Source organism: Manacus vitellinus, unplaced genomic scaffold (assembly GCF_001715985.3).
Source record: "Manacus vitellinus isolate BGI_N305 unplaced genomic scaffold, ASM171598v3 scaffold_20_pilon, whole genome shotgun sequence".
Taxonomy (NCBI): Eukaryota; Metazoa; Chordata; class Aves; order Passeriformes; family Pipridae; genus Manacus; species Manacus vitellinus.
Window position 1 is genome coordinate 3344657 of NW_021939471.1, and position 25960 is coordinate 3370616.

The following is a 25960-nucleotide window of genomic DNA, read 5'->3' on the forward strand; positions in this document are numbered from 1 at the left end:
GTTATTTAAACTGACCTGTTCCATGATCGGGCTTACTATTCAAAAAGGTCTATTTCCCCCCCAAAAAACCTATGTTGTCAATACCTACCTCACTTGTTCTGGTTGACAGCACTTCTATTAATAACAGGACGTGAATTAAAACATGAAAGAAAGCATGAGTGTGAGTGAAATCAGAGCTGTGTGCTGGGTGTTCAGGACTGGTCTCATGGAATAACAATGTTCTGATTCCTTCTGGCAGCACCCACAACATCCCTTACAAAATTAATGCCCTGATGGGAAGTGTCACACATTCCATCCCCAGCAGTGTGGGTGTTTCCTGATGGATGGGGAGCTTTCTCTGGAGGTTTTATACTGTGGCTGAGGGACTACAATCAACTTTTGCCAGGCTCTCTGCTACCTTTTTTCCTTATTCTGTGGATCCTGTTCTGCTAAACCTGACATAATGCTATGACCAAAAGCAGGGAGAATGATCTAAGTAATGGCTTCAAGAAAACATAAATTAGTGAGACCTTGCTCCATTCTCTGTCAGTGTTACTGTCCCATTTTCGAGAGGAGGGATCTGGGAGGGAACAAGAGGTAAGATGACAGCATAGAGTGCATAGGTCGTGTTTTACTTCCCTATCTGGTAACTATGGGTGGTGTGGGCTAGGAGTGAGAAAGATGATAGAAAGATAAAATCAAGTATAAATGAAAACTTAGTAGTAAGAAAGATGGAAGTGAAAGCAGGAAAAGAAAAGAAAGTGGTGTCAGGAAGAAAACAGGGCATAAAAGGGCTAAAGGAAAGGAAACAGCAAACAAAGAGTCAGGACGTATTATGTATTTTTGGTATCTGTTTTGTGCTCGGAAGCTTCTACCGAATAAAAGGCTCTATAATAGTGATTGATTTGTAATCTCTGGTGTCATTGCCCTCACTTCCCCCAAAGCCTTCTGGAGGCTGTCTGTAGACAGCCCATTGAAAAGTATGAATTGCAGCAAAGAAATTCTGCCTGGCAGAAAGAGGGATTGGTAATCAATTCCCTTCCTGCCAGGCAAGGCTGCTCCGCTCCCTTCGCATTTGCTGTCTGGTATCCTGTCTGCAAAACACCATCAGAGATGGTGCCCAGGGAGGACACAATGATACCAGGGATTACAAATCAATCACTCCCATTGTTGCCGGAGCTGCCGTTGGACGCTGAAGAGGAACGGTACGTCTGGCGTTCGATAATTCAGTTGTTTCTGAGGAGGAACGAAAAATTGGGTGGCTTTTCAAGATTCAGTGCTGGCTTTGGGCCAGTGGTGCCCTGGGGGGGCCCATGTCCAGCAGAAGAGTGCCTTGGCAGCAGGAATGCAGCCTGGCTGCTCAGGGGGAGCCATGGGATGGGTGGGCTCCTGTGCGACTGCAGAACTCACTCGTTTCACAGCCTGAGCCATCCCAGGATTTTTGTTCTCTTCGTGTGTCCAAGGAACTGGACAGACAGCATTTTGAGGAGAAAGGTGTCCTGTTTGCTCAGAAGTAGAGTCTGGGACCTGTTGGTACTGAGGAAGGGCAGTACTGGAGGGGGTTTTGCAGCAGTTTTATCTTCAGTCAGCAGAGCAAGATTGTGGGAGGAGAACCCAGACTGAAAACCCAAAGGGGAACAGCTCTGGGGCAAAGGGCCAGAGCACTTGTAGCAAAGAGGCAGTTCCCAGGTGTGAGCTCCTCCCTCCCCTTTTGAGGCCAAGGTACAAGGCAAGGACCTTCAGCAACAGCTGAGGAAGAGGAGGTGAAGGCAGCGGGTAGGAGGGCTGTCCTTGCACCCTGCTGTGATGCTCTGAGGTGGGACACAGGTGTTCAGGAGCTTCCACGTAGTGTGGCCATAGTGTAGGAAGGCTGCAGGTGCCAGGTTGAGCCCATCCCACTGCCACACACCTTGGGCAAGGTCCTCTCAGCCCTCCTGCAAGGGATACAGAAGGAATAAATAAAAACATAAAAGAGGAATTACTAAAACTGTCCCTTGATAACTAAATGGTTGATCATAAATTGGAGTGTCTATGCAAATGAAGTAAATAATTAAAAACTCCAAGAACAGCACTGACTAGGTGGTTGATGGCTGGCAATTATAAAAGCTGAATTTTTAATATGCATACATCTAAGGAGCCAGTAAAAATTAGCTCCTAGACTAATGGACTTGCCTTTCTTCCAAGGCAGAATTTTAATGAGAGCATTATTTATAGCAGAGACTGAGAACGAGCATTTTCTTGCTTAGTCTCATTTCTTCTTTGCTGGCACTTTATTCATTAACCTCTGAACTTCTCTAGAGAAGAATAATACTCTACACAGAGGAGGGCAAAGATCACCTTGACCCCCTGAAATTAGTCATGGGTCATATATTGTCAAGAGAGTTACGTCTTCTAACAAATAATATTTATAAAACCCTGTTGGTGATATGTCCTCATTTCCTGCTGGTTTCTGGGTCATTTATTTGCAGTTCAGTTCACTGAAAAGAAAATGAACACAACGTGGTATCTCATAGTGCAATACCTCTTGTGCCATCTTGTCATGTACCGTGGGTAGATGTACATCCTGAGGAGACCCGAGGGGCTCCTCTGGCCATATATTCCTAACTGTGGATAAGAGGTCCTCCACATGTGGCTTGAAGACATGTGAGGGCATGAATTTATTTTGGAGCTTGGCCCCCAGCTCTGCCGTGTCGTTGCAGTGACCCCGCTGTAAAACAGCACAGCTGGTGCAGAGGGCAGGGCCCGGCCACGCCAGGGACCCCACAGCCAGCCCAGCCTCAGCTCCTCCTGCAGGGCTGCCCAGGGCATCCTGAGAATTCCCTGCACCTTGGGATTTTAGAGTTTTATTTGAAAATTTGCAGGGGTGGAATACAAGTTATAGGTCATCTGCATTTAAAGTGGTTTATGCGTTTTCCTTTTGAGCTTCTTTTTGTTAAGTGTTTTTGTTACGTTAAATTTTTTCTAGCTTTAAAAAAAGTATCTTTACTTGTCTGCCTTCCAATAATCAGAAAAGATCTGGCTTCAACTGAAAAATTACAAAGCCAGTAAAATTAATTAAAGAGCTTTGCTTCCCAGATCAAGAAATAACTGTGTATGCTGACCCTAGTGATGAGGGAGACAAAAAAGGAGAACGAGCAAAAATGAAAATAGTATGTTGGGGATTTATAATGAAACCCATAAGAAAGAATTTTATCAAAGAAGGCACTTATCATTTGAAAAAGTATATAATTTTTTGTCTTCTGAAAAGACACAGCTTAAGTTGTATTTCATTCTTTACTAATCAAAATCATGTGTTGAAAATTTTCACCTGCAAAACACACATAATAGTCCAATAGTTGTGCTGAGTGCTCAGTGTATCTGAGGAATGGAATGAAATTTGGGGTTGCCCTGCTCTGCTTAAACAGAGTGTCAGGGTTCCTCCAACAGCTTTCAGCTACATACACCAACGGACTTCCCTTTCTCCACACTGTAAAATGGGCACTAATTCCATTGTTGTTGGAGAGTAAGAATTCAAGAGATGCTTAACCTGTTCCAGGCTGTAAATGCTGTTTAAGTAGTACTTTTTATTTATGACAGTTCTTGTACCAGTGTTCTTGAACTGGGATGTTCAAGTGATTGAACCCAGAGAAGATCTCTACATAAGAAGCAGCATTTAATTCGGAAGATGCCTGAACATTGTTATGGAGCAGAGTTGTTGATGTGCATGTCTAATGCACAATTTTTCTGAATTAATTTTTAAAACTCTCTGGTTTTTGACAGTAATATCTACTGTGAGTTGTATCTATGTATCATGGGAAGTTATCAGATCTGTGTCTGACTCAGGTACTGTTTCATCTTGCTGAGACAGAAGGGAGTTGGAGAATTTTTTACCTTTCCATCACCTTTAGCAGGATACAAAAGTGAATGGTCATTTGTCTGCATATAATGAGACCATAAAACATGTCAAAATATATTCCATGTCTTTTTTATATGAATAGCAGTTTATACTTGAGAACAGGAACTAATACTTGTGGACAGCATAGCTACCTGTTCCATAAGAGAACTTTCCTCAGAAGTAGCTGGTTTTGTATGGAAATGGATTGGAAAACCAGAGCAGGTGTCCCAGGGCACAGCACTTCCCATGGTCTGGGAAGTTTCCTCTGGAGCAGAGAGGAGTGTCTCTTACCCAGTGTTACTGAGTATCATGGAGGTGACCAGGAAAATGACTGTGAACCCTCAGCTGTGAATTAGCCCACCAGTTACTGTTGTGTGAAATGCAGCAGGGCTGTTGACTTCCCATTTAAGGGAAACATCCCCTAAGAAAAACCAGCCAAGGCAGCATTGCAGCGCTGCAGCAAATGTTGGCATGACCTGAACTTGTGAAGTACTGCTCCGTTCTTCCCTTCCCTGTCCTAGTCCTGATGGAACAGCTCTGTGGTGTGTCTGAGCACAAAACCTCTCCACTAAGCCTACTAGATGTGCCCAAGTTTGCATTTGATTTCCAGTCTTTCTCCCCTGCTCTTGGATTTGCAGGTATTTCCTTGATGTATGCTTGTTTCACTCATTATGCAAAGTTCAACTGAAATTCCAGCCTCCATAGGCTCTGTGAAAATCCTGGCCATTTTATCTAGTGAAGGATAAGTAAGAAAGTGTCAACATCTTTCATAAAAGTTACTAGAGACCTTTAGGAAGATTAAACTTTTCAGTGCTGACTTCCATACAGAAAATCACACAGAATCTGCAGAGTTGGAAAGCACCCACAAGGATCATCGAGCCCAACTCCTGGCCCTGCACAAGATCATCCCCGAGAGTCACACCATGTGCCTGAGAGCATCATCCAAACACTCCTTGAGCTCTGTCAGCCTTGGGGCTGTGCCCACTGCCCTGGGGAGCCTGTTCAGTGCCCAACCACCCTCTGGGAGAAGAACCTTTTTCTAAGATCCAATCTAAACATCCCCTGACACAACTTCAGGCCATTCCCTCATGACTCAGTTCAAATTCCTGTGGTTTCCTCAGGTTCAGATATTCACCATCATTTTTGTCCCTCAGCCTATCTCACCTGCCATGTGGACATGCTGTGTCAGCAATGGCAGGCCCAGATCTTATTGAACATGCCCCATTCTCCAAGGCTGCCTCCAGAGAGCACCTTCGAAAAAGGAGCTGGGAAGTGACTGCCTGACAGATCTCTGCCCAGCCCTGGCTGTACCCAGTGCAGTTCCTGGGTGAAGTCTGTTCATCCATGAGCCACTCAAGACTGATGAAAGCCACTCTGCTCCCATTTGAACTGGGCTTTTCAAGTTACCTCTTGTATTTTATTCCTCCTCTGATTTTTAGTTTTATTCAGTCTTGAAAGACTCATGGCCTGCAGTAACTGCATGTCCTTTTTTTCTTTCTGTGAAGACTTCTTCTCCTTAGAAATACCAATATATTACAGAACGAGTAAAAGCATAAAGTTTTCCTTTTGCCCTCAACTAGCTGAGGGCTTGGCAGCTACAGGCTCCAAAGTGTTGGGAATATGAGGAAAGAAAACTTAATGGCAAAGAAAAACAAAGAAGTGACCTTCCATATTATAAAATGTTGCAAACAGGAACATTTCGTATTTCCCCCACTGTCAGTGTGTAAAGCATTCAGTGACAAATCAATAGTGCCCAACTGTGAGTGGTTCTCTTCCTTCTTTTTTATCTGTGTGGCTCATCCTGGTGACAGGAGAGCAGCAGTGTCAGGAAAAGGGAATTATTTTTACCAGGATTGTTTTGCAGCTGCCCCACCCTCTTTCCCAAAACAAATTCACTGGGGCTTCGAGGCTTTAATTTGCCTTTTCAAGAAACAAACAGACGTTTGTTTTCTCCCTTGCTGCTCTGTATTCCTCCCTGCCTGCTCCTCCCATCACGTTGCTGAAGGCTGTGCTGTTCTGGTTTTTTTACACTGGAATTTCCAGGGGCTTTGCCATAATGCTGTGGCTTCCCACCATTGGAGGGTTACCACTGCCAGGGAAGAGGAGTGAGGAAGGAAAAAAGTCCCAATATCAGCTTCTGAGTGCCAATGGCCTGAGTTAGAAACCCACCCATTCGATCACTGCATTGAACAGGGGCAGATTTTCATCAGAAGGAGCTCCCGGAGGGGTTGGGTGCTTTGAAGGAAATAATTAAAGCACTCTACAAAATAGTGGGTGAAGAAATGCATAATATTTCCACTAGATTTTCTGCTACACTGAGCACTTTTTGACCTTCATCTCCAAACAGGAAATGGAAACTCGGGTTTGAAAGCCTTTGTACACACTGGAAGCACAACTTGATCATTTCCTCTGCAGTTCTTCTGAGGAAAAAAAAAGGCAGCAGAAATATGATCATGTTACCATATTTGCAGCCGAAGCTGTTTAGAACCCAGGCAGACTAACATTAACAAATGATGATAATTAGGCTTGATTTGCATATTAAAATTGTCTTAATTAAACACTGATTCTGTAAACGTTTAAAGGCTGTAATCGATCTTTTGCAGGCACTCTTGGTTATTTATATGATCTAATAAAGGCTGGAGGCTTTGTTAATGAGCCCTCTATTTCCTAACTTGTATGTGTCAATGAGATTAGTTCGGCGACAATTACAGAGCAGGCTGCTGTTAATAACTCACCAGCCCCAAGGCTGGCATTGCTTTGTCTGAGGCTGCACACATGATCCAGCTCCTTCAGTGGGACCCTGCTGTTTACAGTTCCTTGCTGCTCAGACAGGGGCCCAAGCCACAACCCTTGCTGGGGAAAAATCCTGGGAAGGAGATTTCACAGGGAGTTTCTGTCGCTGTAAAATCAAGCTCGTGGTGTCCTGCGAGTTGTTTGAATAATGGATCTAATATTTATACAGCGTTGAGCTTAGTCACAATACATTTGGTCCCAGATCTAATTCTTGCAGCTCTTGACAGGCTGAACTTCGTCAGAAACTTTTTTTAATTTAAGAGGTAACGTAATCATGCTGCAGTTTTATAAGAGGTCTCTGAAAAGGCTGCCAGGAGTTTTGCTTCTCTTCAGTATCTCTGCAGTCTTGTGCCATGATGTGAGCACCTTGGGAAAATGGTGCTAAAACAGATTAAGAGCTCTTGCTTCTCACTTGCTAAATGTTTTTATCACCCCTGACAAAGACATTCTGGGAGAAGTGTTCTTCTTGCTTTGGAATAATTTTTTCAATTTGTTTTATTTGACTTATCTTCTTGCATGTGAAGGTCTATGTATTTATGTATTTATAACTTTTTATGACATTTGTTTTGTGGAATGTTCCCAGTAAAGATTTTCTGGTTTCAGCCCCCTACAAGTGCTGCTTTGAAGGTGACATAAATAGTTCTGTACTCTCTGGTCTTGTAAGTCCAGTCACCAGTTACAGAGCCAGTATTGATGGATTAAAAAATATATTTATTCCTGTGTCATTTCAGCCATTAAGTTTATTGGGAAATATTATTAAACTTAGCAAAGCTAAACCACTAGAGTGTATTTTTAATGATTAAAATAATTATTCTGTGGAATGATCAATAAACTCTATAAAGCAGGTAGGAATTTCAAAATTGGTGTTTTACCTAATTCCATTTCTACCGAGTCTGGAGACAGCTTTTTACTGGCAGCAGTGCTATGATGAAAGAGTACCACTGGTAACCCTCAGACTGAGATTCAGCAAGGTACTTCCAGTGGGAATGCTTTGTATGGCCAAACTCAGAAGAGTGTATTTACACAGCTTTGTTCTGAGCATGAGCATATTTATTGGCAAAGGTAAATTCATAGGCTTGATATCAGGTGGCAGTTTTTTCTTGCCAAGGCATTACCCAGTGTCCTCATTCCAGGAGTGAAACTGGGAATAATGTTGTCTTTAGCTTCAGTAAGGCCCAGATCTGTTTTGTTTTGTGATCCCTCCTTGTGGAAGGCAGTGACATAAAGGATGATGCCTTTTCACACTGAATCTGTATTTTAGCAAGACCCCAAAAAACATGTAAGGCCCATAATATATGAAGCATGCAAGTCTATGAGACAAATTTTGCCTGTTCCTAAATGTAGAGGAAGCTAACTGTCATATTAATGAGATACTCAGACAGCAATTATATTTGTGCTTGGAAAGCTGAATAGAACTTAGATGTCCAGCAGACTTACTAAAGATGGAACTATTTCCATAGCTTGCAGACCTTCCTGCTTTACTTTCTCTTTTCTCTAGAAAATCTCATTTCCGAAAATATTGATGTACGTTTGATGTAGAGTCAGTACAGAATTCTGAATTTGAAATTACAGAACATTAGCATTATTTTTGATAGGCACCTGCAATCTTTTTCTTCTCATTTCACTTGGAATATGTAGATGGTGTAAGCAGGATTTGCTGTAGAGAATCTGTAGACAGTGTGTTTGTAAAAGCTGATTGCAACGTTTTCTCCTCAGACACTGGTGATTTATTATTTTTTCAATTTTGACTTTTTAAAAGTTCGTTTTTTTTCTTATTTCAGTGACTTCTTTTTCCAATGAATAACTTCTTCAGTGCTTCTAGCTAAACAGTCTGGATTCTCTTCTCTGATCCTGGTTATTCAGGTCAACAATCCTGTTATTCCCATAGCAGCAGTAGTTGGGAAAAAGAGATCATGGTGAGCAAGTGGTGTGCCTTCCCTTTCTGTTCACATCCTGGTTTCTTTGCCAAACCCCCCACATTGGGAACTAGTCATTCCCTTCCTTTTGGTTAGTGAGGAAATAGAAATCAAAGAAGAACCTGACTTCAGGAGAGCTGTTCAGCAGTTGCAGGCTGGTGGAAGAGAACTGCAGCCACGTTGGGCGAGGTTTGCCCTTTTTTGCTGTTCTCGTTGTGGTGTTTTCACTGTGCATCTGCCATTCGAAATTTGGCTGAGGTGCATTTGATGCAGAGTGACTGCCAGAACAAAATTCACACTGTGAATGCAGCAGGCTTACAAATTCCTTTATACCAAGAGAAGTAAACACTCTCCCAATGGCTGTCAGACAAGTGATAACTTTGATCTTATTGGCTTACTCTTGATTTATGCTGACTCTTTGAAGGGAAGAAATTCTTCAACTTCTTCTTTTTCCTTTCTGTTTTTGAAACTTTTGGGCCACCTCATTTGTCTTATTTAGTAATCACAGTTGTGTATGTAGCTGCTTTTCTCTCTATACTGTCTTTTTCAGTTAAAGCCTCTTAGTTTTTCCTTTCTCCTGCTAGGAAAAAAAAACAAACAACAATGTTCTGGTATGAATTCACAGTAAGCAATAGTTTGGTATTTGGCCAAAATTGAGCTTCAGGTTTTAAGAGCACCAAAGTCCTTCAGACTGATACTCAACTTGTCATAGTCAGATAAGAAGAAAGGATTTCCCACGTGTAGTTCTCTCACTTTTTCTTATGTATAATTAAATTATGTATTCATTGTTTTATTCTGGCTTCATATAATTTAGTTTTCAAAGCCAGCAGAAATTACTGTATATATTTCCTATACTTGCACTGCACTCATAACTTTTCCAGTTATATTCCACCAGCAACTTCTGCTCATTTATAATTCATATTTTTGATCTTTTCTACTTTAAAGCAATAGAGCTCATGATGTTTAGTGTTAGGCAGCCCTACCAGGTTTCTGTCACTCAGGCATCGCTCTCCTGCAGATAGTTGGTATGTTTTGCAAAGCACTGGAATACCAAGTTAATTTAAACTGCAAAGTCTGCAGTTAACAGGCTTCGGCACACAGAATTTCCCTGGCCAGCCCTGCTGCTGCTGACCCTTCCCTTGCTGGAACATTTAAACTCTGGGAGTTACACTGGACAGGAGAAATGCAGTTCTCAAATGTTGCTTTTTTGGTGCAGGCAGGGTGATGTTTGTTCACCTGCCTTTCAAATGTTCAGTAAGACACGGTGGCCTCTGTTAATGAAGCCACCTGCCAATATCAACCAGGGCAGTGACGTCCAGCTCTGCTGTTACTGACACAATTTCAATATCCCCGAGGGACTTTGTCTTCTATTTATTTTCTTTGAAAGGAATGATGGGTCCAGAAAAGAAATTCCTCCCTCCCCTTCCCTGGATGGTCTGTCATGGCCGTGCAGGTGGGACTGTGCTCATGTGTGATCTCTTCAACCAGAGATGACATTTCTTTCTCTTCACAGAAGCAGGTATAGGGAGGTGTCTGCTTGCCATAAAACCTTTCTTCCTCCTTATATAGTTGGGAGTTTGATGTCTCTTACAGGAGTTGAGTGAGGAGAGAATCCCACACGGTCATGTCTGTTTAAATACTGCCTGTGGTTACAGCTTTCTGCAGACTGCAGTACAAAAATCCAAGTGTCACTAGAAGACAAAAAGATAATTCACTTTCATCTTGAGAACAAAGCTGAACAGAGGAGCTTTTTTTCAACTTTTTTAATTCATGAAACATTTATCTTAGAGTCAGGTTATATTATGGTGGCAGGAATATAATCTGTCAGCATTTCTGCTAAAAACTCCTGTTTTTAGTGTTTTTTGGGAGAGCCTTAGAGGTTCACTTTGAACAGATTTAGCATACAAGGTCTTGGCCTAGAAACATACTTTTCCTCCCAATTAAAAAATAATGCTATGACTTTGTGATCAGTGCAAAAGACATATTAATGCTATCTTTAGGTGAAAGTTCAGACCTACAGAAATGAGATAATTCAGGGATGCTCCAGAGCAAGGTAATTAAGTTTTTTCCCTATGTTTAATAGCAGGTGTTACTAACTGAAGTGAAAGGAAGGCTGGTTTGTGATGAAAAGTGGGGTGTTGGGCTTAGCTGGCAGGCAGAGCTCCCTTCCTCATTTTTATTACCTACCAGCTTTAGAAAAATGCTGTTTCTCAAGCTTGTAATGTTTCATGGTATGAAAGTTGTTACATAAGTTCATGCATTTTAAAGAGATCAGAAATTCTTTTCTGTTTCTTTAGGAAGATGTAGTGAATAAAGTGGGTTTCTTTTAAAAAAGAGCCCTAGAGATGATGCACTTCAGTTTTGCTGCACGTTCCTGCCTCTGTGTGAATCCTCGTGTAATAAGGCACACAGAGGTGGTCCCAGGTTAATTTTATTCCCCAAAAACAGGATTACAGAACATCTGAGTAATGCCCTGGCCTTACCCTTCCTCTGACATTAAGAAACAGCCTCCTCCACATGATTTCTGCCCCCCCAGGATACAATCCAAGAGAGGAGAACAGAAGCAAAGTTCGTGCTGAAGGTTCTGCGCTCGAGCTTATCGAGTAAAACCTGTGGTGACAGATGGTAGAATTGTTTTCCCAATGTGTTCAGTGCTTACTGTACAGATCCTGTCCATAACATGCCCATCAGAGCCCCCGGGGCTGGCTGGGAGATGGATGCCTTTCTGCTTTGCTGGGAGTGCTGCCCTCTGGATGAGACGGGCTGGGGCAGATGGAGAGAGAGCGGCTCTCGCTGAGAGCAGCTGGGCTGGCCTTGCAAGGGGCACACACAGACCTCAGGAAACTGCTGAAGTGAGTTGGCATGGGCTGCAAAAGAAAGGAGCTGTCTTGCAAAGGTAGAAGGGGTAGGTGCTTTTGGGCTCTTTCCTCCAGTTTTTGTGTTCACCTGTCATATCACATGAAAATGAGTTTACTCCCTCTTGAAAATTGCCTTGTTATAGCTTGTGCTCTCATGAAGAGATCCAAATTCCTTTTGATGTTTCCAGTGTACCTCCTCCAAGGGAGCAATGCAGGCAGTTCCCCTGCAGAGCCAAGGGACTGCAGAGCCGTAGATCTGCTGGATGTGCCGCACGTTCCCTTTGGAGCTCCCCGGGGCCTTGCCGTGCCAAGCACAGGTGGGCCAGGCTGACAGACCACGCTGTGAATAAGGCAGGGAATTGAGTAGGGCTCATGCTTTTAATTTTGAACTTTGCTGTGAAAATGGAAGCCCTTGGCCAGATTCATCAGGTTAGACCTTCCAAGTGAGGCAGCAGCCAGTACACTGACCATGATGCTTCAGGTCTAGCAAAGGGAGCTTCCTAAGCATCACACTGTTTGACTTGCTGAGCATATCTTACCTGTGTTAGCTCAGAAGTTTCATTTCCCCCCAAATACAATTAAACCTTTCATGAAAAACTGTTGGGAGGCTTTGTTTGTTTTTAATAAAGAGAATGAGGTGAACATTTCCACAGTTGAGTGCTTCATGGTTTGAACACTTTTCTTAATATAGTCCTTCTGAATGAACATTATTTCTTTGAGTTAATTTCTAAATGAACCAAGAAATTACAAATAAATCTCCTATCTGAACACTGTTTAGATAAATCTCACACTCAGATGTTGTTATCTAAAAGCTCCCATCAGACTAATAATTACCTATTGTGCCCAGTATATTAGACCCAGCTTGACCTAATGGATTTGTTATCTTGATTTTTGAACTTGCAAATTAAGTTTGTTATGTCAGATGTTCAAGTATATCAAAGCATTCAAAATACAGGAAAAAAAAACCCAAAACAGCAGAATTTAAAAAACATGAGTAGTTTTAAAATGATGCTCAGCTGGTTTTGGCTGTGCATTTTCTCCAGAGGTGCTTGCAGTACGGGTATGGCTTGTTAAGTTAGGGAGCTTTATTTTGTTGCTGCTGAAATGGTAATTAAAATAAGTATGGGAAGATTCAGCTGCTGTTTTACATACTTAATGGTTGAATTTAATAATTCCAGTGCAAAGAAGCATTAATTATGTTTGTCTTCATCCTGTCTTGTCTTGTATTCATGTATCTATATGGATACACAGTAGGGAGGATTTACAGCAGAATTTCACTATCAATTCCAGAATCTTGGGCTTTTATCCTGTGGAAGTAAGAACAAAAAAATAATTTGAATTTAGAAACCTTGTTTAACTACTCTTCCAGCAGGATGACTTTGCAGATCCGTAGCTCCAAAGATCAGGCTGCTCCTCTACAGTAACAGATTTCATTTTAGAAAATGAATGTTTTCTGTCTCTGAAGTCTCTTAGGTAGCTCCAGTCCAAGGCAGGCAATTAATGCCTGTGTTCAGTGGCAGCTGAGAGGTTGATAGGCTCCATAACATAATGCTGGGGTGTTTCTAACTGCTGGTTCTAATGTTAATTTCTGGGTTTCAAACTGGAAAATTATATGTGTGTGTGCATGTGGGAATAATGGTTTTTTTAAAAAGACCTCAACAATTCAGAACACTCCATATTTTGTTTTTCCTTGAATGTTGCTATTATCTGTGTATTTCCTGCAGAGGAAGAATGTATGGTTATTAATGTAATTGGGCAGTAGCTCAAGAAGGGAGTGGAACTCAGAATTCCTCCATTAATATTTCAGTCAAGACCTGATGACTCAGTTGACAACAATAATAATGTATTCTCCATAATTTATACTGCTAGAGTGTCATATGCAAGGAGACTGGATAGACCCCATGGGTTAAATGTGGGGGAAATGGGCCTTTTTACAGCTGCAGAGTCCTGCTCTGGTGTTTTGCTGTTTCTCCCTTTTCAGTTTGTGATAGTTACCTCTGTCAGTGGGGTAATAGGGAGAGAGACTTTCAGGGTAGCAGCAAAAGACCATAATTTTCCCTAAGAACTCCCCTAACATCAAGCTCCTTGTTTCTCCCCTGCTCTCTCCCTTGTGATACAAGTCCCAGGTGTTTGCCCCTGCTCATCTTGAACCTTAAAGAAGTTCAGTGAAATGGCAGATGCTGGCTGGGGACACTCTGTTCAGTTCCACACTGCATGAAGGAGAGCAGGGGTCCTGGTGGTGTTAGGGTAGATTATTTTATGATTAAGGACTGAAAAGCAGAATGTGTGTGCAAAAGGGAGTGTCATTAACTGACTGCTGAGCTCTTGCTGCTGGAAGCTCACTGCTGTCTTGATATAAATTCTCAGAGTATTTATTACTGTTTGGGTTTTTTTCTGGGACATTAGAACTAAATAGTAAGCTTTCCAGTTTTGTTTTTATGGCATATATGTCTACCAAGCTCAGATTTCCTGGTGTTGATAAAGAAAACACGAGCTGTGGATTGAATAAAAATAAAGTGGCACTTTGGAAATTAAGTTTCAGCGATAGTATTGAGAAACACTTTACAGAACCATTGCCTTTGTCTCGCTTTTATTATCATTATTATTACTTTTATTAAAATCCTTTTCAGAGGTTTTATACTGAATTGACTTCCAGAAGGGAAATCAGAAAGTTAACATTCATTCTCTGGCGCAGCATCCATGGGGTTTTCTCTTTTTTATTGGTTTGTGACAGCATGCTTTTTCTGTATTTGTGGAAAGGTTACTGTGTGTATATTGGTATTTGAGAGTGTCTGAGGGTAAATACTACATCCTGCTGAGCAGCAGCAGTTATTTTACAAGGGCTACTTTTTACATGCAAAGCATGCAGCGACACTTGGTTTGTTACCATGGGCTGGGTGCAATCGATATTGCTGCTGGGCCACAAGGTAGATGTTGTGTCCTTGACATTTTTTCTTGCTAGACTGCCTATATGCTTTTGGTTATCTTTGTCTCCTATCCTGTTCCCTTTGTCACATTCCATTTGTCTGTCAGTCTTAGGGAATATTGTGTAATCATGTTTCTATTCCAGCGGTGAATTTATAATTAGACAATAATTATCTAAGTTTTATTTTTATCAGCATTTATTGGCTCATGTTTTATTACTTAGAAAACAGAATATCCTCAGTTGGAAAGGACCCACAAGGATGAGGTTCAGCTCCTGGCCCTGCACAGACACCCCAACAATCCCACCCTGAGGGCATTGTCCAAATGCTCCTTGAGCTCTGGCAGCCTTGGGGCTGTGCCCACTGCCCTGGGGAGCCTGTTCAGTGCCCCGTCACCCTCTGGGGAAGAACCTTTCCCTGACATCCAACCTGTCTCTAATATATAAGTTGCAAATATACCAAGTCTTTGAGTGAGGTATTTTTAGAACTCTGCCCCCTTGTAACTCTGTTGACAACTGTGGAGGACTCAAGAACTGTGCCGTGGCAACCTTTTTATGCTTAAAGTGGATTGTATGCTTGCTCTTTAAATATAGTGCTTTTAATAGTCCACAGCCTTGTCCTCTTGTTGCCTTACAATCTTTCCGTGGGTTCAATACTAATTTTCTAGTTTGACTGCAGTAGCATCTGTGGCCTCAGAGCAGAAACTACTTCAAGACAGAAAGGTAAATGAAAAATACAATAAGGTACAAATTGGTGCTTGCCAAGGTAGCCTGCTGCCTTATTTTGGTGACTTCTTTTAAACAAAAGAAATTCTGTGAAGCATTAAATGCTGGGCTTTATGAGAGATTTGTGTTCTAATGCCATATGAGCAAAATTGGAAAGAGCCTCCTTGGTCTGCAAGTTCAGGCAAAAGATCACATATAGGAGAAAGTCATTTATTTCCAGGCTTTTCAAGCAGCTTCTTACAACTGTTTTATCCCCAGTACTTGGAGCCAAGTAAGTTTTTGTATCTCAGTGTTTGAGAACTGTCTTCTAGTTTCCAACTGAAATTTAGCTGCAGATAATGAATCCCCATATGTTCCTGCGTCAACACTGCTCTTCAGCCTCAACAGCTCTTTTCCCTCCTTGCTCTTAACCCCTGAGATATTTACAGCAGCAATCTAATCCTCTTTAACTGCTGTTTTGTGGGACTGTTCTAAGTGGTTCAGAGATGTGATATGAACCACAGAGCGTTATCGAGGAGTGTCCATCCAGAATTACTCTATGGTCGAACCTCATTAACAACTTTCTGAAAGGGATTGTTGCAAACAGAGAGAATCTACTGCTGAATGTGCTGATGATAAAATGTAGGAGGTTTTGTCAGTGAAAAAGAGAATTCAAATGTCTTATGTCAGAGGAGGAGTGATTTCAGTTTTTTTGGATTGGGAAAATAAAAATAGAATTAAGCTGATGATATAAACTCTAAAAGCAAGACAGAGGTATGATTAACCTATGTTTCCCCCACTCCTCAGAGACTGATTCAAGCTGGAATAAGTGCAAGGAAGTACTAATAGGATGAATGGTAGAATTTCAGATCTTGGGTTTGGGTTTTTTTATCTCTCCAGAAAAATGCAGCAAACTGCCTTTCAATTCCAGTGTCAGTCAAATGTTTTCTTTCAGTGAAAACTTGTTCTTCAGCATATGATTACACTGTTCAAAGCTGGGGTTCACTTTTAATAGGAAGGATTTTGTTCTGTTACCCAGGAAGCCAGTGACTTCTATGAAAACAGAGAAAGGCATCTCTTTTTACTACCCCTGTCTTCTCATCTTGAAGACTTCAGGTTTTATAGCAGGAGATACTGTGGTTGGATGGCTCCTGTACTGGGAGAACAAGCCAGAGATCAGTGATGACATCTGACATATGTTACTGCACTATGTAGGTCACTTATGGCCTAATGTGCAAGATGACAAAAGATAATTAATTTTGATTTTGTGCCTGTAATTCCTTGAGGAAGACTTGAATGGTGTGTGTGGAATATCAAGAGGCATTGCCTGAGAGCAAGAGCTCAGTCTTTTGGAAGGAGAGATTACACCTTCTAATTCAAACCCTCCAGCAAGGGAGGCTTTTCTTTTGTGGTATTTGAATGCACCTTTTCTGCTGGCTATTATGTGAAGGAAGGAGATATATCCTTACTAATTGTGAGAAATGTGTTCCTCTTCCAGCAACCAGGAGCTGGTTTTTTAGCACATGACGTGTCTTGATTTGCACACAACCATAAAATCAAGGTCTTTCTGTTTGCAACAAGGGTATAGAATAATTTATATCACTATAACTTATATAAATGCTCTCTTTTTGTTTCATTCCTAGGGTCTCCGTGTTTACACATTCCATGGTCACCTGCATCCCTGCAATCATGCTACATTCAACATGAAGGTGAGTTCTGCACACCAATTTCCTTTTTTTTTATTCTTTAATCATCATGTTCCTTGCTCTGGTACATACTGTGATGTCCTTGGTGAAACAGATCCCTCTGTGGCTGAATTCAGTATTAGTAATGATTTCTAGGGTGGTTCAGTGGCACACACCTGCCAGGCAGGTCAGACCCAGGGACTGGTACAAATAAAGCTGCCCCCTCCTTACTCCTAGTTCCTTTCTCCTTTGATCAGTGTGTGGTATCTAAGCCATTCTCCCTTGTCATGGTCATTTAATTACTTTCTTTAATGACATTTGCTGTTGGGTTTTTTTCCTGGATGGTTAATTTTACAGTTGTTGTCTAAAAAGAACCATTTTGGTTGGGATTGGTGACACACTGCCATCTGTATGCCCATTAACTTTGGAAGGGAAGGAATTTCTCCCAAATGGTTCTTTGAGGAGATATGAAATTTTCTGAAATGATCAAAACATTTGTGATGTATGATTCCTCTGGCTCTCTGGGTCACAGTGCTCTTTAAAACTGGTGTAGAAGTGGCGAGGCACGTGCTGCTTTCTGCTACCACTCAGCCTTTTCTCTCAGAGACCATCTCTCCTGGAAAATATTTTAGTGGTGTTCCTGCTCTCTGTGCTCCCACTGACACTTTCATTACAAGCAGAGCAAGGTACTATTTTTTCCTGTAGGAGATCCTGAATATTCTCCTCTTGTTCAGTATCAGCTGCTGCTTTACCAACTGCTATGCTAACCCTGTGTGTTTAGAGGGCAAAACCCAGGGGCTGGCAGAGCAGAAGGAGTGGGATAAGCTGATGTCAGGGAGGGAATAGGAATTCCCAAGGCATCCTAATTCTTTCTTGGCCATATGAATATATGTCTACATTTGACAGGCACAACCTGCCTCTCAGTATTTTGAAACACTGTAGTGTAGAACAGTAGCAAGAATTGTGAGGGAAATATTACAGTGATACTGTAGCACTGTCTTTAATATGAGTATTAATTTACAAAGGGCCTGGTGCTCTCATGTGACCTGTAATGATTAACAGGAAGCTGAAAGACTGTGTGCTGATAATCTCCCAGATAAGCATGTGATTTTGGTAAAGGATATTACAGTTGGCATTAAACTCTAGACTAAAATAATTGCTTGACATTCTCAATGGTTGAATTAGTAAAAATGGAAACATTTGATCAGCTTTGATCAGACTGAGTGAGGAATATAATTTCAGAAGTTGTGATTGCAGTTATATAAGTTAACTGCATGTACTGGAAAACCATTGAAAAATTAAGTAGTGGTCCTGAGTTGTACAAGTAACAGTTGTCCCACTGTCAGGCTGGCGAAGCAATTGCTATATTGCAGCCAAATATAGCACTAGAGAACTGTTTTCTTACCCTCTAGTGCTTGCCCACCAAAAAATTAAAATATTCCACCATAAGCAAGCTAATTAGGGTTCTAATTCTGAGAGACATTTTTGTTAAAAGATGCATGCTTTGTGAGGAAAGACATGTTTTTATAGAAACATTCATATTTTCCAGAATACTTGCATGGAAAATATTTTGGACACTGATCATGGACTGTTTGGACACAGGTGTCGAACCTAGTGGTTATACCTGGCCAAAGAAGTCTGAAAAGGCAAAACAGAAGAGTGATTGCTGACAAAATCCTACCTAGAGGGGTTTTTTTTGCCTTTTTTTAATATCCTAATGCCACAGATCTGCAGATCCCGTGCTTTATCAGAAGTCTTGCCTATAGGGGGCTCTGTGGGTGCAGAGCTGTAATGGTGAAAGATCCCAAGGGATTCACTCCTTTTTCTGCAGGGATATAGGTCAGTTTAAGTGGGCTCCTCAGTCACTTCAGTGGGCTTGTGGCAATCGTGTCTCGGGCTGCTTGGTGCCCAAAGGAGTTCTGAAAGAACATGAAATTCTAATTACACAAGAACAAGGAACAAATTTTCCAGTTAGATCAGAAAGCCATGGAAGCAGTGTGTCCAAATATTAAGGGATATTCTAGGGAAAGAGTATTGTACAAGGAAGAAGCTAAAAAAGAATAATGCATTTACACAAACTGAATAAATCCTCATTAAACTCTGTGAAACTGATTAAATCTGAGTTATTTACTGTACCATGCTTATGGAACTGTAGTTAATAGTTTTTTGTTAAGTGGGCAACATTTGCAGCCAGGACTCTTATTAGTGCTGAGATTCCCTAATTAGGCATTTCTCTGTGGAACACAGCTGCCAGCTTGGCCCCTGAAATGTGCCCATTTGCTGGAGCCTGCCCTGCTGGGACATGGGCTCTCCAGAGTCCCATTGCCCTGAGAGAAACTTCTGCAGTTGTTGTTATGTCAGGGCTTCACAAATAACACTTTCAGCACTGTATAAATTCTGCAGTTTTCAAGGTTGGTCCTCCGCCTGAGGAATGCTTGAGAAAAAGGTGAGCAAAACCCACATAGCTTTTGAATTCAGGACATAGAAAAATGCACTTTTCCTCCTAAAAGTTAATGTTACTAAAATTACCTAAAAGTTAATAAACGCCTTTTACTCCCATGTCTCCATAACACAATAACTTTGTGGAGAAAAATGTTGCAGATGTGTCCTTTGCACTGAGTTATGGCCTAAATACATCTCAAGCTCTGTACATCCTGTGCAAAGGTAAACCCCTGTGCCAATGAAGTATAAAGACAAAAGATGCTTGGTTGAATCATTTTTGCTCCCTTATGTGTGTGTATATGTGTTTGTGTTCAAATAAGAGTATAATTATCATTCACCTGTATCTGCCATGCTGTGTTTGTATGATGTCTGCAGGTTTAGGAACCATTACAGAGATTACCAAGTTTCTTTAAAACAAAAAAAGTATTTTTGAAATTACAGATTATTTTAGGAAAACCTAAAAGACTATAAAAAAAAGATGCTTGATAGCAATGGCCCGATTTTACCTCCCCAAGCCAAAATGCAAACAGCATTTAGGTCGTTCTTCCATTGATTTACTGAAGGGCAAATAATGTCAGACAGTTTTTAAACAAAAACAAAATTTCAATTTTGTTTACCTCTTGAGCAGTCCGGTTGGATGTCAGCTACCATTTAGCTGGGCCAATAATATTGATATTTGATGTCAGTTCTTATTCATTACTGCACCCAAATGATGCAAAAGTCAGATCTTTCAGATGTTTCCATGGATAGCCAGATAAAGCCAGGGATGTCTGACTGCATCTAACAGACACAAACAAGAAAAGAACAGAATACAAAATCAAAAACCTATCTGCTCTGATTGTTATTTATGTATGCAAGGTGTTCACCTCTTTGCATAAACTCAAAGCCAGTTGCTTACAAAGGTTACCAAGTAATATCAAATGTGTTCAATTATACATGCAAAAGAGCTAATAGGTTCTTCCTCTAGTTTATTTCTGTCTCCATGCATAAGAAATATAATTACAGAACTGAATTACATTTTAAATACAGATTTTATTATCATTATTTAACCACTTTCAGGCCATTGAACATTGTTAGAAGTAAAAAAAATAAATCTATTCCTTCTCTCTGTCATGGCAAAGAACAAAATCTGTGTCAAAATGCCCTCATTTCACTTGTTGGCAAAAAGCTCTTTCTGATAATAGTGAAACACTCAGAAAACTATGCTTGAATCCCCTTCCACATCCATTCTCTGAAATAGTCATGTTATTCCCTATCTTTGGAAGCAAATTTCCTGGAATACTCCCTTCCCTTGGCCAGGCATCCTGTTAAATCGCTTCCCGTCCCCTCTGATGCCAGTGTTACTCACGGAGCCCTATAGTCTGTGCCTGCTTTACACATTATGTGTAGACCAGATGCCATGTTCTCAAATCACTCTAGAAGAAACTGGTAGATCCATCTTTATTCTGATCACTTTAAATATTTTTGCTCTCCAACTCTGATGTCGGTCTTAATGCAGAAGGCTGGATAAATAAGAACGTGTTTAGAAGTAAAAATATTCCTCCATCTCTTTCCTTGAGGAAGCTCCAAAATGTTGGGACTCATCTGACTGTTCAGAAGGCCCAGGAAATCCATGATGCACTGGTTTGTAAGGGCTGGCTCTCCCAGGGTGCTGTATCCCCATGTCCTTGAGAAGAGAGACAGTCTCGCAGCAAAGGTCCTTCGATGGAACTGAAAAAAAACCCAAGCCTGATTTTTAAATGTCACACCTCGTTTGTATCATTCGGTTTCCCATCACCATTTCAGGTTTCTTATCAGAGATCATTTGCAAAGAAAAACTTGGTAATAGGTGTCACACACCTTGATAAGTCAGTGTCAGAGAAAAATCCCGTGCAGCAGATGATGGTGACTGAGAAACCTTTGGTGTCAGTAAATGCGGTAACTGCTGCTGGAGTTTACCTCTGCACTTCGAAATTAGACAAAATGCAGTTCCTTCACTGTCTGTTTGTTTTGTCTTCCTGGGTTATTTTTGGATCAAATTCCCAGTTACAGTTTCTTCTGGGGAAAAATCATTAAAAAATCTGTTAGTCTTGCAGTTTGCTTAATCAAGGCCCAAGCTGCCTTTGAAAACATGGAATTAACCAGTCTTTCTATTCTCTATCAAGTATATAAATGTATTATGTATAAATATAAATCTCTTCAGATACTTTAAACCCGATCCTATCCAGTTTACTGACTCTGAAAATAACCACAACTCAAGAAAATCCACCTTCTTTTGTTTTATGCGTTCAATTCTGTGCATTATGAGATGAGAGATCAGTTCATTCTGCCACAGCAGATCTCTCCTCCAGCCTCAGGGTTTATATCTTTCTTTCATTTACCACAGGTTGATTTTTAATTTTTTTTTAAACCCAGGGAATCCCATCTGGTGCTTCTTCTTGACATCATGCAGATAATTTCAGTAAATCACAAAGTATCTTGTAACATTCACCCAAACAAATGCGGGGAAGCTTAGATTTTAGAAGACCTTCTTCTGGTTTTCTTCCTACTCATAGGTCCTAGGAAACTATTTCAAATCCATCAAGAAATTAATTCAGTACCCATCAAGAAATTCAGTACCTGAAGGGAACTGACAAGAAACATGAAGGAAGACTATTTACAAGAGCTGCAGTGACAGGCTTCAAACTGAAAGAGAGTAGGTTTAGATTGGATAGAATGAAAAAATTCTTCCCTGTGAGGGCAGTGAGGCCCTGGCACAGTTGCCCAGAGAGGCTGTGGCTGCCCCATCCCTGGAAGTGTTCAAGGCCAGGTTGGATGGGGCTTGGAGCAACCTGATCTAGTGGAAGGTGTCCCTGCCCATGGCAAGGGGTTGGAACTGGACGAGCTTTAAAGTCCCTTCCAACCCAAACCAGTCTGTGATTCTATGAAAAGGAGTGTGGTTTCTCCCCGTAATGACAGTTGTAAAGACATGACTTCTCTGGCATTCCAGGATGGATATCTGCCTGTCTGCAGATAAGGTGTTACCTAAGGCCTCATGTTCTGAAAGAGGCAGCACATTCCCACCTGGTCAGTGCTTTTGGTCCCCTCTTTGCAGGACACACCCTTTGCTGGATCCCAGTAGTTCTACCTGGTCTCAGCGCTGTGAATGCAAGACAATCCCCAGGTTAATGTGGTGCCTGCTCGCACCTGGACTCTATAATAAAGTGAAATAACCAAGGGATAGATGTTTTTCCTTGGGAGTATGATAGCTGAAAGTCCCTAGTCATGATCAATGAGACTTGTGAGCCTCAGCAGTGAACCACATGATGATGGTGTAGATGAGCAATGTGGGGTAGGAAGCAGGGCAGGTGTCTGCCATCATGCTGTCCCATTCATTTGTTTTGAACCAGCAGTAAATGAAATATTTAACTTTTCTAATTGAAGCTTTTAATCAGATTTTGCTCTTGTTTAAATATTTGCATATGATGAAGCTTTGTCTCAGCTCTTCATGATAAAATTTTGAGGTAATGAACATACATTTGGATCTCAAACAACTCTGTGAAGCCCAAGAAGAGAAAATGCATCATTTTTAACTAGCTTTGCTGTAATCTGGGTTTTGGTAACTTTAAAAAACCTGTACGTTTTAGGTCAGATTGGCTCTTGAAAGATCTTCAACAGAACCTGATAATAACTGACCGTACAGTATTTTCTTTTCTGTTTTCAGAATTTATATTTACAAATAGAGACATATTGTAATGTCCATTTGCTCCAAACTGAAAGAAAAAGAGATTATCTCCTTTAATGTGATTTTGTTTGCTTAATTCTGTGTTCTGCAGTGAATGTGACCCTTTGTGTATACAGTACATGAAGCAAGCACTGTTTAGCATGCACAGCTGCTAGTACTGTGGAAAACTTTGTCCTTCTTTCTTAGAGGAGAATTAATTTGTGTATCCCAAGGAATAAGGATTTTTTTTAAATTGCATCTCCTGGCCCCGCACGCCAACCTTTGCTGTGGCAGATGTACACTGTGGGTCCAGGCCCCTGCATAATTCATTTTTTATTTTAACAGCTGTTTTTTCAACTCATCTTTTTGCAAAACAAACAAAATCAGAATACAAAGATGCAACTAGATTCTTTTAAATTCAACTTCCCTCATGCAGTACAGTCAAACCTGCCTCTATTTGTGATATTTCATGGGAAATTGTGTCCTAAAACACATGCGAAATCAGCACAGCATGCCCACCCTCTACCCTGTGACTCTCTCATGTGATGGTCATTTTTTTTGACTAATTGTGAGGCTTTTGCCTGCACTACCGTTGTCATCACTGCCAGGAATGGAAACCACTGCAGACCCTTGGCCCTGAGGTGTGAGGCCAGGGCTTCAGACGTGGCTGCTCATGCTGACTCTGCTCACCTCCGGCTCGCCCAGCACTCCCAGTTTGCTGTGGTCAGGTGTCGGTGGGGGCTCCTTAGCCAGGTCACCTGTTAAAATAGATGCTATCAGTGTGGGTTTGCATTTGTTAGGAACAGACTGAACAGCTCTTCCAACACACAGCATATCTGTGCAAAGTTGACTCTTCACAAGGGCTTAAACTAAATTTGGGCTAGAGAAATGGGTTTAGTAAACTAAACCAGTGATTTGAGTTTGCTAAGAGGACTCTTGAACATCTACTGCTTATCAAATCATGTCCAAAGGGAAGCAGGGTGCTTGAAACAATGCTGTATCCATGGTTGTGCAGTACATGGCTTTATAGAATACCAAGTTGGATTTAAAATGAATTTATGCAAGTGTGAAAGTAGGGCCAACTTTGGAAAGCCCTCTCTGTTATGAAAATGCAATTAATCTGTAGTTGAATAAATATCACTGTTAGAAGGTATTTGAATATCAGATTGATTTAGTCTGAAAATAATTGAGAATGCACCGCTGAAGTCCATCAGAAATGGGAATGCAGATAATATTGGTTTGGGTTTGAGTGGCAAGGTTTGCCATGCGGTTGGTCCACCATTTTGGGACAGCCCATGCAGTCACTTTGCAATTCTGAGGCAGGACATGCGGTCACTCCGCCATTTTGGGTCAGGACATTTGGTCACTCCGCCATTTTAGGTGAGGACGTGCAGTCACTCTGCCATTTTGGGTCAGGACATTCTCTCGCTCCGCCATTTTGGGGCAGGATGTGCAGTCACTCCGCCATTTTGGGTCAAGACGTTTGGTCACTCCGCCATTTTGGGTGAGGACATGCAGTCACTCTGCCATTTTGGGTCAGGACATTCTCTCACTCCACACTTCTGGGACAGGACATGCTGTCACTGCCATTTTGGGTCAGGACATACTCTCGCTCCGCCATTTTGGGGCAGGACGTGCAGTCATTCTGCCATTTTGGGTCAGGACATTCTCTCGCTCCGCCATTTTGGGGCAGGATGTGCAGTCACGCTGCCATTTCGGGTCAGGACGTTCGGTTGCTCCGCCATTTTGGGTCAGGATATGCTGTTACTCTGCCATTTTGAGTTAGGACATGTGGTCTCTTTGCCATTTTGGGTGGGGACATGCAGTCAGTCTGCTATTTTGGGTCAGGTCATGACAGCTGCTGCCATTTCAGTATGGCCCAGAGGCTGACTAAGGCTCAAGGGGTAGGTGATGGAGCAGTGGCTGTCCCACCTATGCAGAGCTTGCCCTGTTTCTCCCCCTACCCCACTTCCCACCTGGTTGTACTGAGCCTGTCAACCATTCTTCTAATCTTCTCGGGAGGGCTCTGGGCTCTGTGAGGGCTCTGGGCTGTGAGGGTGTTATGGTCACTGTGATGTCTCTGAGAGCTGTGAGGGAGGTAAGGGATGTGAGGGCTTATGGGGCCTGTGAGGGCTCAAGGGGGTAGGGGGTGGAGCAGTGGCTGTCCCATGTACACAGAGCTCACCCTGTTTGCCCCCACTGCCCACTTCCCACCTGGTTGTTTTGAGCCTGTAAACCTTTCTTCTGTTTTCCTACACAAATTAAATGTATTTTTTTCCCCTAGTCTGCTTTACCTGTGACAGTGGTTGGTGAGTGATCTCTCCCTGTCCTTATCTTGACCCATATGTCTTTTGTTGTATTTTTCTCTGCCCTGTCTAGCTGAGGAAGGGAATCATAGGGTGGTTTTGGGGGATACCTGGCACCCAGCCAGGGTCAACCCACCACTGATATTTAGCTGGCTTTTTGTGAAGTAGTTCTTGAAATATTGAGATGAGATTTGTTGAACTGATCATTCTTTCACCTGGAATACATTAAAACTGTGAGAAAGATTCATACACTTATTGGAGTTCAGAATTGGGCAAGCTTCTGTGAATACATTTTATATATTGTTGATATTTCTTCTTTATGCATTTAGTTTCCCTTAATAAACACCCAAAGACAAGATAAAGAGCCAAATATTATGTTGGACTCGATGATCTTAGAGGACTATTTCAACCTTAATGATTCCATGATTTCACCATGTTCCTTTGGTAGCTTCTCGTTAAAAAAAAGCACATGTACTTTACTGACACTCATTTTCTTTCAATGACTTAGATGTTCTGCTTTTTAAAATGAACAGTTTTATGTTTCAGCAATAGATCTCTTGCCACTAATTCTAATTTATGAATTTAGGAAAGTATATATTACATCTGTATTTTAACATTACTGCGGTGAATACTATCCAGTTTTTCCAAATGTACTTGTTTAGACTATAAGGAACTGAATGATGATAAAATCCCTGTGCACGAATGTGGCATAGCCCAGGAATTTGTTATGCTTATTGCTCTCAGGAGTGTCTAATCAGGTAATGATGGCACCTAACTTTACTTTAGTCATGGTATCT

At 41.5% G+C, this 25960-nt stretch overlaps 1 protein-coding gene across 1 annotated transcript in view; it reads left to right on the forward strand.

Moving 5' to 3' along the window:
* The window catches only part of SPAG16 (sperm associated antigen 16), a 269751-nt gene that overhangs the window by 234996 nt on the left and 8795 nt on the right, over positions 1-25960 (forward strand). The window contains exon 14 of the mRNA XM_029959592.1: positions 16692-16757. Within this exon, the coding sequence (XP_029815452.1) occupies positions 16692-16757 (66 nt within the window). The remainder of the gene's footprint in view (positions 1-16691; positions 16758-25960) is intronic.